Source organism: Bos taurus, chromosome 13 (genome assembly GCF_002263795.3).
Source record: "Bos taurus isolate L1 Dominette 01449 registration number 42190680 breed Hereford chromosome 13, ARS-UCD2.0, whole genome shotgun sequence".
NCBI lineage: Eukaryota > Metazoa > Chordata > Mammalia > Artiodactyla > Bovidae > Bos > Bos taurus.
The window spans coordinates 12336312-12352098 of NC_037340.1; the positions used below are offsets into that span (position 1 = coordinate 12336312).

A 15787-nucleotide genomic window follows, 5' to 3' on the forward strand; every position below is an offset into this window, starting at 1 on the left:
AAAAGAAATATTCTTTTTAAATTGTTCACTCATTAACTGCTGGTAAAAATATTTATCACTCAGAAGATTTTAAAATTCAGTTTTCAAAGGAAGGATCTAAGTTTATTTTCTAGTTCACTTTCAGAAAGGTTAAATAAAATATATTTAGCTTAAAATTTAATGCAGAAATTTGCTTTTTATATTGATTGAAGTGTCTTATAACATTTATGTGATTGGTACAGCATTTAGCACTCCATTCCCTTTGAGCTTGCATTTGTAGGAAAGTGAAAAAGTCAGAAGACTTTACTTAAATAGTTATGAATGTTGAAAAGTATGTAATTTCTTACATTATATACAGCATAAGGGATCTTACTTTGTGAAGTAATGAATATTCACAGAACTTAAAGGTTTAAATGGGGCAAGATGACTTTTAGTATCAACTGTTCATTTAATTGTAAAAAGTATAGTGGTAAAAGAGGAACTAGGAGCTTCTTGGTTTGAAAAGGATTTGGTGAATTTACTAGGAGTAGAGGATTCTCCAAAAGAAACAAAAACTAGAGTTACTGACTACTTGGAAAGGTATAATTAAAAGAGTTAAGATCTTCTCTCGGTTCTTTAAGGAGAAGGCAATGGCAACCCACTCCAGTACTCTTGCCTGGAAAATCCCATGGACAGAGGAGCCTGGTGGGCTGCGGTCCCTGAGGTCACTAAGAGTCAAACACAACTGAGCGACTTCACTTTCACTTTTCACTTTACTGCATTGCAGAAGGAAATGGCAGCCCACTCCAGTGTTCTTGCCTGGAGAATCCCAGGGATGGGGGAGCCTGGTGGGCTGCCATCTATGGGGTTGCACAGAGTCGGACACAACTGAAGCGAATTAGCAGCAACAGCAGTGGTTCCTTAAACTAATTTTTAAGTTCCTGTTGAAGCTGAAAGCACTGACCTGTGTTAGTAGTTTAATGATGTGAGTCTCCGGGGATAGCAAAAGCTGCTTTACTTTTTAAAAATATATATATGATTTTATTTATATTTTTGGTTGTGCTGGGTCTTTGTTGCTGTGTGGACTCTCTGTAGTTGGTGAGGGTTGCTCTCTAGTTGTGCTGTGCAGGCTTCTCCTTGGAGTGGCTTCTCTTATTGCAGAGCATTGGCTTGAGTGCACATGGGGTTCGGCAGTTGCAACTCCTGGGTTCTAGAGCATAGGCTCTGTTGTTCATGGGATGTGGGATATTCCTGGACCAGGGATCGAACCTTTGTCTCCTGCACTGGCAGGTATAGTCTTTACCACTGAGCCACCAGGTAAGGCCAGGCTGCTTTACTTTAAAATGGATGGTCTATCCGTCTTTCTTTTAGGGTTGGAAAAAACCTTTGAAGTAGATTGAACTAACTGGAAGAAGAAAATAATGCAGCAAACTATAGATGACTTGCCCAAGAAAAGAAGAAAAAAGATGACATACTTCAGTTAGGTTTTGATGCTACATGTTATAATCTCAAATTTTATTGAAAAATACACTGAAAAAGACAACCAAGAATTGATTTTGTAAACTCAGAAGCTAGTTCTTAAAAAAAAATCCAAATAGAGAACTATTTAGCAAATATAAAAAACAATAAAAACTTTAAGAATAAGCCAGCTGATAATGCTAGAAATGTTAAAAACCACTTGAAAACCTCAGTAAAACAGGTAATTTTTTGTAAAACATAAACATTTTCAAAATCAATTCAACACAAAATTAAATAGACCAGTGATTATGGAAGAAAATGTAAAAAGTTACCAGAGTAATTTCTCTGCTCTATCATTTTTGCCAGAACATAGGAAAGAAAAAAATATGGAAAAATAGGCAAAATCTTACCAACAACAAAAAAAGAGCATGGAAATCAAAAGTATGGGTCAGTCTCACTTTTAAGTGTCGAAACAAAAATTCTAAGTAAAACACTAACAAATCATATTTACTAGTATATTAAAGATAAAAATTCAGCATGATCAAAGAGAATTAATCTTAGTAATGAAAAGATACTTTAAATAGGAAATTTATTAATATGTATAACAGCAGGGACAATAAACTATATGATTACCCCACTAAATGCATAAAAGATATTTGATAAGCTCTTCATTGATAAAATATAAAACTTGATCAATTTAATATTATTCTTAGAGAAATAGGATGATATTTTCTAAAGGTGTTGTAGAATATTTTAGAATAAGAGGTAACAGTATTTATCTAAGATGTATCTATTGAGCACTTACGATATTCCACATACTGTTTTGAGTGCTGACAAACTTTCCCATGGAGCTTACATTCTAGTGGGAAGGGTGACAGACAACAAACGTAACAAGTAAGTAAACTGTGTATGTTGGAAAGTGATAAATTTTATTTTTAAAAAAACAGTGTGGGATAAGGAGATGGGAGTGGGATGGATTTGCAGTTTCAGTGGCATATTCAGAACGGGTCTCATGGAGGGGGTGTCATTGGAACTAAGACTTGACCTGTGTGAGGGAGTATGTGGCAGAGGTGTTTGGGAAAAGTAGACTCCAGCTGCTGAAAACAGCCAGTACTGAGGCTCTGAGGATTAGTGGGAGTCCGGTGAGACTGGAGAGACTAGTAGGAGATGAGGTCAGGTCAGTTCTTGAGATCACAGAGGTACTGTATGGGAGAATTAGAACCTGAGCCTCTCAACTCCCAGTGCATAACTCTTTGTTATCCCATGACCTTAATTTTTGAGTCTTAATTTTTCTGACCTGCACTGTGGCAGTTGGGAGAGGTAGAACTTGGGCACAGATTTAAAGTCCTATATTTGTAATTGATCATGAACTGAAGGGAAAAAAAGTATTTGTTACTAAAGGGAATACAAGAAAACCAACATTGTAACTAAAATATAATAGCAATATATTAAAATGTAATATTCTAACTGAAGTTTGAAAATTTAGAAAGTAAATTTGATATTAGTATGGATCCATCTATTATGCTTGAAAATGAAGTCTGCAGTTGCCCTAGGCATTTTTTTTTTTTTGGTACTAGCAGATGTTAAGAAAATTATTACAAATTTGTAAGAGTGTTTTATAGGATATCTCAGTTCTTTACAGAGTGGATTATGCTTTTCATTTCTTTAAAGAAGGACAAAGTGAAGTGAATGTCACTCAGTTATAGTTGACTCTTTGTGACCCATCCATGGAATTCTCCAGGCCAGAATACTGGAGTGGATAGCCTTTCCCATCTCCAGGGGATCTTCCCAACCCAGAGATTGAACCCAGGTCTCCCGCATTGCAGGCAGATTCTTTACCAGCTGAGCCACAAGGGAATCCATAAAGAAGGATAGAATAAATTTAAAATATATTGAAGTACTACTATGGAGGCACCATATTCTTGACTTCTCAGCATCTGTAGCCTTATTTCTGAAGTGGTGATTATGGTTATTAGGATCAACAAGATAAATAATGGATATCAGATGCCTAGGACAGGGCCTGGCACGTTCATAAGAAAAAATAAATGATAATTTAAAGAATTGTGATGGTCAAAGAGGAATACGAAGTGTTTGAGGCTCCGAGTACTTTCCTTCCCTTAACTCCACCTTTCAAGTTTATCTCCATTCTTCCTTCCTCACCATGTCCCTTCTCTCAGCTAAGGCTTATATCGATCCACACTGGGAGTTTTCCAGATCTAATTTAAGTCTTTCATGGTAGGCAGAGTTTTCTCTGATGATAAACCATTTTTATGGTTCTGTAGTATAATGATATATTCAAAGATGTATAAGACTTGTAGAATTATTTCTGTCTGTTCTAAATGGCTTTGGGTTGTAGTTTTTGAGCTCTTGTTTTGAATTTTTCTAGTTTTTTGCTTCCTTCCTCACTGTTAGCTCCCATTACTTGCTGCTTTTTTTTCCTCATGACTTCTCATTTTCAGAGTCTGATCTGCTGAGTGTTGACTCATTGGATAATCGAGTTTTATAAAGTAATGTGTGGCAGGAATGGAAAATAAATTTTTAGTTTGTGTGTTGATTCTAATTAGTATTGGCCATCTGGAGTGCTGAATCCTGGAGTTGTATCCAAATTTGGCAAGAAAGTGCTCTGATGATGAAAGTGGGTGGCAGCAATGCATATTTGCACTAGTTGTCTAGAGAAAGGGTAGGTCAGCCCCATGTGAGAGTCCAAGTGGACTTTATAATGGGTAAAATAAGTTAGTGTATAGGTTTTGTGATTTTTTTTGACTTCTTAGATACTCTTTTGGTTATTGGTTAACCCTTTTACTTTACTTTGAGGCTTCTAAATAACTTCTTCATGGATAAATGAAGGAAATGCTTTAAAAGGATTGTTTTGTTCTTTTTAAGTTATCTTTATGTTTATCTTCCCAGTATTGTGTGATTAAAATTTTAAGCAATGTTTTCTCTGCTATTTCATATTTTATCAAAATTGTATACTTGATGAAATTTGCAGATGTGCGATAATTGCACTGAATGGAAAATACCAGATGATTAATAAACTTTCACAAGGCAAATTGAATTGGATTTCCAAATACTTCATTATGATGGCAATCAATAGGCATGTCTGTATGATTACTAGTTTTTATAATCTTTTAATGTGTGACTATATCTGAGAAAGTTTAAATTATTTTAAAATGAGTTATTTCTGGTGTGCTTTTTATACATATCACATATAACTTTTGCAGGTTGGATTTGCTACCATTTTATGCAAGATTGGTTGCTACATTGCATCCCTGCATGTCTGATGTAGCAGAGGATCTTTGTTCCATGCTGAGGGGGGATTTCAGATTTCATGTATGTATTTAAGCATTTATTTTATGTTTTTTATATATATATACTTATAAGATGAGTGGGGATTCTTTAGTTTAAGAATATGATTATTTTATTGGTAAGCACATTTTGAAATCTGATAGTGGTATAACAGTTCAGAATGTATGGACTTCTGAATTTTTAAAATGTGAATCTATTCAGCAACACTTGAATTTTATAAATGCTATTCCAGTTGGAGATGAGTGGCTGCTGCTACCTTGTTTTCCCATTGTAGGTACTGTACTCTTTGCTTTTGTAAAGTAAAACCATTCTCCAAGGTCAGGAGAGCCAGCAGGCCTCCTTGGGGTCACCAGAAGAAACAGGGTTGGCCGTGATTCAGGGCACAGTGCCAGTAGGATGCCTCCAGGTGTTGGGTCCTGTGTTTGGGGCACATGAAGTTTTGATCTCAGTGAATGCGGTCATAGACCATGTTTTTATTGATTCTTGCCTTAAAAATCTTTACCTTAAAGATTCTTAATAGAGTGTCTGTGAGTGGTTCTCCCAGACCCATGTTACCCCATCATCTTGGCTTGAAAGAAATAAAATGATATCTTAGGGGTGACAAAATGAACATTGGTAGAATTTGAAAAGACCTGAAATGCCAGTAGAAAAATTGTGTTTGTAAAATTTAGCTTTATATAGCAAGTTGCTTGGAATGCACGTAAGTGTTTGCTGTGCTCAATATGTACTTTATTACACTCACTCTGACCACATCAGTAGTAGGGCTGAGCACCAGAACAGAAATAATTCTTGAGGTCAGGACTGTCATGATATAATTAGAAAGATAAGGCATAAATACAAAAGCAAGAGTGGAATAAAAAATTAAACCCTAAATGTATATTGATGTTATAAGGAAATGCATCCTTACTTGCCAAATGAATTGTTGGAGACTCAGTGCCTTGAGTCTAGAGGAGGCAAATTCTCTGTGGAGGTAGGTGGTCTCTGAAGGCTTCTTGCCATAGGTGTTAATCTGTTAGTATGAGATTTGTAGGTAAATTTTTCCAAACCAGCTTTTCTGCTGAAATGTATTTCAGACATTTGTGGATACTACTACACAAGGACAGGTTTCTGTGTCTAGAAAAGTTTGGAAACACTGAGATCAAGAAAGTCAAACCATTTTGCTTTTGCTTTATGGTAAGAATTCTCAATGCTTTAATAGGATAATGAGCACTGTGAACCTCCTGGAAGGGGCTGACTATACACTCGAAAGACACATTTTGATAAATGCTACTAGTTTAGGGGCAGATGGGCCTGAAGGCATATAGTTGATATCCCATCAGGCAGATACAGACAAGACAGTGTTTTACTAGCAGACAGTGTGACAATATTGGAGAAGGCAATGGCACCCCACTCCAGTACTCTTGCCTGGAAAATCCCATGGATGGAGGAGCCTGGTAGGCTGCAGTCCATGGGGTCACCAAGAGTCACACACGACTGAGCGACTTCCTTTTCACTTTTCACTTTCATGCATTGGAGAAGGAAATGGCAACCCACTCCAGTGTTCTTGCCTGGAGAATCCCAGGGACGGGGGAGCCTGCTGGGCTGCCATCTGTGGGGTCGCACAGAGTCGGACACGACTGAAGTGACTTAGCAGCAGCAGCAGCAGTATGACAATATTGTATGAGTTACATACACATACCCCTCCACCAAAGCTACAGTCAAACAAAATACAAGTTGCTGGACCACACATGATTAGTGCTTTTGGTGAGAAACCTAAAATTACGAAAATTCTGTTCTTGTGTACTTCTGTCCCATCTTTGAAAATTGGGGTGAGAGTTGAGGGAAATGGCATGTTTGTTACTGTTGTAAGGTTTCAGTACAAGGAGGAGAGTATCAGGATTCCAGAGAGTATTTGGGAGACGCTGCTCTCAGGGGAGAGGAGCAGGGCACTTGGTGTCTTCCATCACCTCTGCTGCTTCTTGATCCAGCCTTTCCCACCCTCAGATCTGCAGACTTTCCATTGACTTTTTATCAGGCAGTAAATGTGCTCAGCACTGTCCTATCTTTAAAATAAGGTATAAACAAGAATTTTTACACACCTGCACCCCTCCCCATCCTCTTTAATTTCCTTCTTATTCGAGTGCTGTAGAGTATACTTGTCTCTCTCACTTCTGACAGTTGTTCTTTGTTTCCCATCATAGTGCCCTGGCAGAAACCTTCACTGCTCTCCTAAGCACCTCATCCTAGTTGATGTCCCTGAGGATTCTGACTATCACTGTGGCTCCATCACAATGGCCAAGTTACTTAAATGCTCTGTACCCCGGTTTCCTTTTATTAAATGAGATAATTTTATCTTTTAAAATAGGATTGTTCTCAGTGATTAAATGAGATAATGCTTACAAAGCTCATCACACGGTGCCCAGACACAGATGTCCTTATAATAATAATGACCCCTTTTATGAACCACGCTCTCCTGCTTTTCACTTCTGACTACTTTCCTCAGTATCCCCTTGCTCTTTTTTCCAGCTGAGTTTGTGTGGTAGTATTCTTCCTCCACACTCCTTTTTGACAGAATGCAGTTTCCCCGGGGTTTGGTTGGTATCTATTTCCCAGCAGCCTCACGTACCTGTGTCTTACCAGAGCCTCTCTCCTGGTACTTAATAAGTTGTCATGTACTTTTAGCTAAATACATCCATAAGACAAACTCATTTTCTTTTAAAAAATATCTGTCTTTCCCTTCCTCTTACAAACTTCTGTATTCTTCCTGTAAATTTGCAATATAGTTTATATAATCACCAAGGGAAATAGCTCTACTTTTGCCCCTCTGACATTCAGGAACCCGTGTTTGCCAAATTCTATTGATAATACCTTCTAAAACACGTCCTTAGGATAGTGTCTGTCCTTCAGTCCCAGTGCCACTGTCTTTCACTCTCTGTAGCTTGAACTAGAATAGCTGTGTAACCAGGTTCGCCATCTCTGCCTTCTCTCTAGCTGTAACATATTGTCACAATCTGATCCTATTTGCTTCTTGCTTAAGAACCTCACCTGAGAAAAAATGCTGGTTGGCACAACTGTATAAACTCTTATCTGGTAGTCAAAGAAATTCTAGTTAAAACAACACGTTTGCTAATTTGACTAATTGGTTAGTGAAGGTAATAGAAACCATTCACATATACTTGAGATTGGAATTTGAAGAAAGGAATTTGGCAGTATGTTTCAAGATCATTGGAGGTATTCATACAGTAGACAACTCTGAGAGTCTGTTCTAAGCAAATGATACTGAGTACCCCAAAAGCTTTATTCACATCATGAATTGTAATAGGGGAAAAAAGGAAAATAATCTAGAAGCCCAACAATTGATTAAGAAAATGGTTGTATAATCACAATGCTGAAATGATATAGAGCCATTGAAAGTCTTATTTACCAAAAAGTTTTCAAATCATATATAAAGTACTTTTCCGGGGGAGAAAAAGCAAGCTCTAAAGTCTTAAACATAATAAATTTACAGTTATGTTAAAATACTTAGAAAGTAACCAATAGAAAAAAGTATATATCAGTGTATTAACAGTGGCTGTTAGATAGTGGACTTATGAGAAATTCTTTTCCTTTCTAGTTTTCTGTGTTCTCCATATTTTTAGCAAGGGCTGCTTCTTTAATAATGGAGAAGACAACTTTTACTTAAATACAGACATAATCACCCTCACTCTTCAACATTTTTGAAATCTGGTTTTTTAACTTTTTGGATCAAACCTCTCTCGGTAAAATAAGTTGACCACATATCCCAGTATAGGCATATTTATTTATAAGTTATATGCATTTTTAATTCTATCAGATATTTTATGTATATCATAAAACATACAAAGGTAACTTTAAAGTATGAGATAAAAACCAAAAACCTAAGTAGAAGTTTGATCCCCACCACCCCAGTAGATCAAGAGTCTTATCCTCCCTACTTTGGCAATCAATAGTCCCTAGAATAATATAAATTTTCTTTGAAGGCAGATTTATTTATTTATAAACCCAGTGCCTACTTAGTGTTTAGTGTATAGTAGATTTTCCAAAATATTAGTTGAATGATTGAATGTTTGTGTAAAACAAATAAGCTAATTATGGAGGAAGGAAATGGCAACCCACTCCAGTACTCTTGCCTGGAAAATCCTATATCCCATGGATGGAGGAGCATGGTAGGCTATAGTCCATGGGGTCGCAAAGAGTCAGACACTACTGAGCAACTTCACTTTCACTTTCTTTCTTTCTTACAATATTTAGGTGAAGTTATTGAGGGGCCAGTTTGGGGCAAAGAGTTCTTCCTTTAGGGGAATAATGAATGATAGGCCTTGGAGGTTCTTACTTTTGTATGTTGACATAGCTGAAGAGATTTTAACTCATTATATGAATCTAGTTATTTGATTAATCTTGGTTTTAGCTGTCACTAATGCATGAGTTGTAAGCAGCATTTTTGCTACATTTGATTATATAAATAAAATCTTTTTTTTTTTTGGAGGGGCTGGGATCATTATCGAATTAAAAATATATAGAAATTTTTACATTGTTAATTCACCTGTGTTACTTTTGCAGAAGTGTTTGACATACCATTTGATCATAAAGAATCAACAAATGAGATTAGAAAATATTAAATGAATCAGAATAAGTCTTTTTTATCAGTCACAGTCTTTTGAAAACTTGTTTTTTTTTTTTCCCCATTGAAAATGAGGGAATGAGATAATTTATACCTCATTTTAAAAGTCTGTAATCTTGTCATTTTAGTTAGATTGTACTACCTTAACTTCAATAATATGTAAGAATAATTGTGAATGATACACTGTTATGTGTTTTGGAAACTATGATGCTCAGTAATACCTAAAATTGTATGACCCTTACGAATTTGAGTCAGTTCTAGTGAGGTGGATGAACCCAGAGCCTGTTATACAGAGTGAAGTAAGTCATAAAGTGAAAAACAAATATCATATATTAATGATAAATGTGGAATCTATAAAAATGGTACTGATGAACCTATTTGTAGGGCATAAGTAGAGATACAGATGTAGAGAAAAGATTTGTAGACCCAGCAGTGGAAGGAGAGGGTGGGACAAACTGAGAGAGTGGCATTGCCAGTGGGAATTTGCTGTGTGACTGCAGGGAGCTCAACTCAGTGCTGTGACAACCTAGAGGGATGATATGGGGTGGGAGAGAGGTTCATGTATGGCAGAAATCAACATAATGTTGTAAAGCAATTATACTCCAATTAAAATAATTTTAAAAATTGTGTGATTCTGCACAGCACAGAGCTTGTACATCTAGAATCGCCTAAGGAGCTTTGTAAAAGCATATGTATGTATTTCCCAGCCTTTCTCCCTTTAAAGATTCAGCTTCAGTATATCATTTTTGAAATGCTTCTTTTTACTTTTTCCATTTCTGTATTTCTTTAATTGTAAAAGAAACACATGCCCAGACTGGATGATTTAGAAAATACAAAAATACATAAAGAAGAAAGTGGGGGGCAATCTCATAATTTCATCACTTAAACTTTGTTAATATTTTAGTTGTTTGTTTTTTTTTTTTTACTTTTTTGCTTCTGTAGTTTTTCATGGATGAATTTATATTTAGTACAGTTTTTCATTTTTTATTTCTCAGAAGCATTTTACTGTATCATTTAAAACACTTTGTAAGCATCATTTGTATAATCTTTTGTCCTGGACATTAGTTGCTTAGTATTAGGTGAAGTATAGTTACCATCATTACCGCCCACTGTCGTCATCCTTGTTTTTATCCTTATTTTTCCGAGTGAGTGAGTAGGTTCAGGGAGTTTTATATGCATTGTCCAGGATAATATACACCTACCCTCACTCCCAAATGGCACAAAACGACCACATGAGCTCAAGTGTTGTGAACTGCACATCTTAATTCTTTCATGGCACTACAATGTATATATAAACATTAAGCATTTTCATTAATTTGTTCAGTCAGTGAACATTAATTTTGTGCCCATGTATTAGTGATGTATGTACAAATATGGATAAAACTCACAATGACTAGCATTTATTGAACTCTTTATGGTCCCAGTCACTACACTATTGATTGTGCTTTGTATGTATCAGTTGATTTAATACCCACAACCCTATATGATACAGGTTACTTTGATTAGTTCCATTTTACAGATAAGAAAATTAAGGCATAAAATTTAAGTAACAGTTAAGTGTTAGAGCTGGGAATTAAGCCTAACAAATTAAACCTAGCAAATTTTTGTTCAAAAATTATCCCGGAACATCTAAAAAGTCTATAAACACCTACTTTTGCTTGCTACAAAAAGTTGGTCCTTAAAAGGAAGATGATGAATTCCATTTAAGTGTAAATTGTATATGTAGAAGATTAATACTTACGTAAAAGATTGTCACTCATTGTCCGGGTAAGGGTGAGGTTAGAACACACACACACACACACTTAGAACACACACACACACACTTAGAACACACACACACACACACACACAGTCTTAACCACTGGACCACCAGGGAAATCCTGGTTAAGACTTATTTTGAACCCCAGCACACACACACACACACACACAGTCTTAACCACTGGACCACCAGGGAAATCCTGGTTAAGACTTATTTTGAACCCCAGCACACACACACACACACACACACACACAGTCTTAACCACTGGACCACCAGGGAAATCCTGGTTAAGACTTATTTTGAACCCCAGCACGTGCTTGAGCAGTTAAATTCTCAAATATGAGTTAGGAGATTGGGGTTTTGGTACTGATCCTTGGTCAAGTCATTTGACAGCTTTGTGTTCTTCTCTTGTTGTTTTAACCATTAAATCAGATTGATACAGATTTTACTCCTTTCTTAGTGTGGAACAAATAGGAAGTATTCTGAAAAATAAGGACAGTAAACTGTTTCAAAGAACTGCCATATTATTGTTATTGTTCAAAGAAAAGTCTTCTAGACTTCAGGTTTGGTTTTCTGATGAAAATATAATGCTGAGGTTAAATCCATTTACAGTTATCTTGATGTGTCTGCTCACATTGTACTGTTGTAATAGGATTTTGTTATGTTCATTATTTTTTGAAATGTGTGCCTGAGTACAGGGCTTATATTTGCAAAGGATTTGAGCTTTGGTATATGACTGTGACTGTTGATTAAAAAAAAAAAAATAGCGATTGTAGTGAAAATTTTGTTGTACTAATGCATTTACAGTAAAAAAATGTATATAGTTCATAACTATAATACACTTAATATTTTCTGCTTAAGTGAGCTTTAGGCATTTATTATTTTTAAAGGAGCATTTCCTAACATATATTCCTTATAATATTAATTTAACAAACTAGTAGTTGTTAACATTTCAAAAGAGGGATTTATATTTTATGTTGCCAAAGAAATGTAAGGAACATTGAATTAAGTTAAACAGGTTTCTTGTTTGAGAGCCTCCTTAAGGCTGATGAAATGCATTGTTTCCCCAAATTACTTGACCATGAAACTGTTTTGGAAAGCACGTCCTGGCCCTGGTGTTCCACGGAGCTAATTATGTCTTAACTTAGAATAATTTGAATATAGCAAGAAACTATACCCAAATTTATTGAAAATATCTTGAGTGAATTCAATCTTATTAAAATAACAGTTCTTATCACAGATTTCAGACTGTTAAGCAGTGTTTCTTTTCTTTTCATTTGTAGGTACGAAAAAAGGACCAGATCAATATTGAAACAAAGAACAAAACTGTTCGTTTTATTGGAGAACTCACTAAGTTTAAGATGTTCACAAAAAATGATACACTGCATTGTTTAAAGGTAAGTGCTGAATCATTTGAAATATTTTTTAATAGATAAATCTAAAGTTTTAATGCTTTAGTTTATAAATGCTGGAAAATGATACAATTAAGAAATATTTAATTAATCTATAGGAAAACAAAAAAAGTAAAAAGGAACAATAAATAGATGAGCAAACTAGAGAACAATAATAAAATGGTAGATTCAAATACAGCTATAATAGTAATCACATGTAGTATAGAAGGACAAAATATATTAAGTAAAAGCCTTAAGAATATAAGACTTGATTGAAACAACATTATATGCTGCCTACAAGGAAGATGCCCTTAAAATATTAACACCAGAAAGCCTAAAATGAAAAGATGGGGGAAATATACCAAGGAAGCACTAAAAAAATAAGATAAAGCACTTGGCTTCATTATTGTCAGACAAAGTAGGCTTTAAGGCATAAAGCATTGTTAGAAATAAAGAATCATAGTTCCTAAAGATAGTGTTAGCTTCCTGAATCAGTATGCATCCAATAATGTATTTTCAAAATACATGAAGCAAAAATCAACAAAGAAAGAGAAATCTGCAGTCATACTGGAAGACTGAAAAACACCTTTTAGTAGCTGAAAGCATAGGCAGGCAAGTAAGTGAGTAAGTATGTACCAGATTGGACAATGTAGTTACTAACCTTAGTCTAATTGACAGTATATCCAACAGAATCAGAATTTACAGTCCCTGCAAATGCACATGAATGAACCAAAATCAATCAGAAAGTCTCAGCAAGTTAAAAAACAAAAAAGGAAATTACTCAGGTTACAATTTTTTGTCCACTATGGAATCAAACTAGAAACTCACTAGTAACTAACTAGTTATGTGTGGTAAAGCTGATAACAGCATCAGTTCAGTTGCTCAGTTGTGTTCGACTCTTCGACCCCATGGACTGCAGGATTCCCTGTCCATCACCAGTTCCCGGAGTCTACTCAAACTCATGTCCATTGAGTCGGTGATGCCATCCAGCCATCTCATCCTCTGTCGTCCCTGTCTCCTCCTGCCTTCAATCTTTCCCAGCATCATCTTTTCAAATGAGTTAGTTCTTTGCATCAGGTGGCGAAAGTACTGGGAATTTCAGCTTCAGCATCACTCCTTCCAATGAATATTCAGAACTGATTTCTTTTAGAATGGACTGGTTGGATCTCCTTGCAGTCCAAGGGACTCTCAAGAGTCTTCTCCAACACCACAGTTCAAAAGCATCAATTCTTTGGCGCTCAACTTTCTTTATAGTCCAACTCTCACATCCATACATGACTACTGGAAAAACCATAGCCTTGACTAGACGGACCTTTGTTGGCAAAGTAATGTCTCTGCTTTTCAACATGCTCTCTAGGCTGGTCATAACTTTCCTTCCAAGTAGTAAGCATCTTTTAATTTCCTGGCTGCAGTCACCATCTGCAGTGATTTTGGAGCCCCAAAAAATAAAGTCTGACACTGTTCCAGTTTCCCCACTTATTTCCCATGAAGTGATGGGACCAGATGCCATGATCTTCGTTTTCTGAATGTTGAGCTTTAAGCCAACTTTTTCACTCTCCTCTTTCACTTTCATCAAGAGGTTTTTTAGTTCCTCTTCACTTTCTGCCATAAGGGTGGTGTCATCTGCATATCTGAGGTTATTGATATTTCTCCCAGCAGTCTTGATTCCAGCTTGTGTTTCTTCCAGCCCAGCGTTTCTCATGATGTACTCTGCATAGAAGTTCAATAAGCAGGATAAAGTAATGCTCAAAATTCTCCAAGCCAGGCTTCAGCAATACATGAACTGTGAACTTCCAGATGTTCAAGCTGGTTTTAGAAAAGGCAGAGGAACCAGAGATCTAATTGCCAACATCTGCTGGATCATGGAAAAAGCAAGAGAGTTCCAGAAAAACATCTATTTCTGCTTTATTGACTATGCCAAAGCCTTTGACTGTGTGGATCACAATAAACTGGAAAATTCTGATAGAGATGGGAATACAAGACCACCTGACCTGCCTCTTGAGAAATCTGTATGCAGGTCAGGAAGCAACAGTTAGAACTAGACATGGAACAACAGACTGGTTCCAAATAGGAAAAGGAGTAAGTCAAGGCTGTATATTGTCACCCTGCTTATTGAACTTCTATGCAGAGTACATCATGAGAAACTCTGGGCTGGAAGAAGCACAAGCTGGAATAAAGATTGCTGGGAGAAATATCAGTAACCTCAGATATGCAGATGACACCACCCTTATGGCAGAAAGTGAAGAGGAACTAAAAAACCTCTTGATGAAAGTGAAAGAGGAGAGTGAAAAAGTTGGCTTAAAGCTCAACATTCAGAAAACGAAGATCATGGCATCTGGTCCCATCACTTCATGGGAAATAAATGGGGAAACTGTGGAACAGTGTCAGACTTTATTTTTTTGGGCTCCAAAATCACTGCAGATGGTGACTGCAGCCATGAAATTAAAAGACGCTTACTCCTTGGAAGGAAAGTTATGACCAGCCTAGAGAGCATGTTGAAAAGCAGAGACATTACTTTGCCAACAAAGGTCCGTCTAGTCAAGGCTATGGTTTTTCCAGTAGTCATGTATGGATGTGAGAGTTGGACTGTGAAGAAAGCTGAGTGCCGAAGAATTGATGCTTTTGAACTGTGGTGTTGGAGAAGACTCTTGAGGGTCCATTGGACTGCAAGGAGATCCAACCAGTCCATCCTAAAGGAGATTAGTCCTGGGTGTTCATTGGAAGGCCTGATGCTAAAGCTGAAACTCCAATACTTGGCCATCTCATGCAAAGAGTTGACTGATTGGAAAAGACCCTGATGCTAGGGGGGATTGGGGCAGGAGGAGAAGGGGACAACAGAGGATGAGATGGCTGGATGGCATCACCGACTCGATGGACATGAGTTTGAGTGAACTCCGGGAGTGGTGATGGACAGGGAGGCCTGGTGTGCTGTGATTCATGGGGTTGCAAAGAGTTGGACACGACTGAGTGACTGAACTGAACTGAACTGAATGCACCCTTTAAATTATACCATAGAAGGAAAAATAAGGACATGGAAAATACTCATGTTAGCCAAAATACAAGCCAAATTATTAAGTGATATGACTAAATCTGGTTTAGAAAATATGCACAGAAAAATATTGGGGAGATAAATACTAAAATGTTGTAATGTGTTTTAAGTTTCATGTACTAAGCCTTTTGTTGTCAAAATTTTAAAGGTAAATGTCATATAAACCCAAACCAGAAAATATTTAGAAAATGTTAGCTATTTGTATGTCGCATTTATTTAAATATGTAGCATCTCCTGATAAATATAAG

General features: G+C 36.4%; 1 protein-coding gene across 3 annotated transcripts in view; it reads left to right on the forward strand.

Annotated features, from left to right (window-relative positions):
- Window positions 1-15787, forward strand: part of UPF2 (UPF2 regulator of nonsense mediated mRNA decay) — a 95725-nt gene that overhangs the window by 35548 nt on the left and 44390 nt on the right. For all 3 annotated transcript variants that reach the window (XM_059892813.1, XM_059892814.1, XM_003586747.5), the window contains exons 9-10: window positions 4638-4746; window positions 12383-12496. In XM_059892813.1, the coding sequence (XP_059748796.1) occupies window positions 4638-4746; window positions 12383-12496 (223 nt within the window). The remainder of the gene's footprint in view (window positions 1-4637; window positions 4747-12382; window positions 12497-15787) is intronic.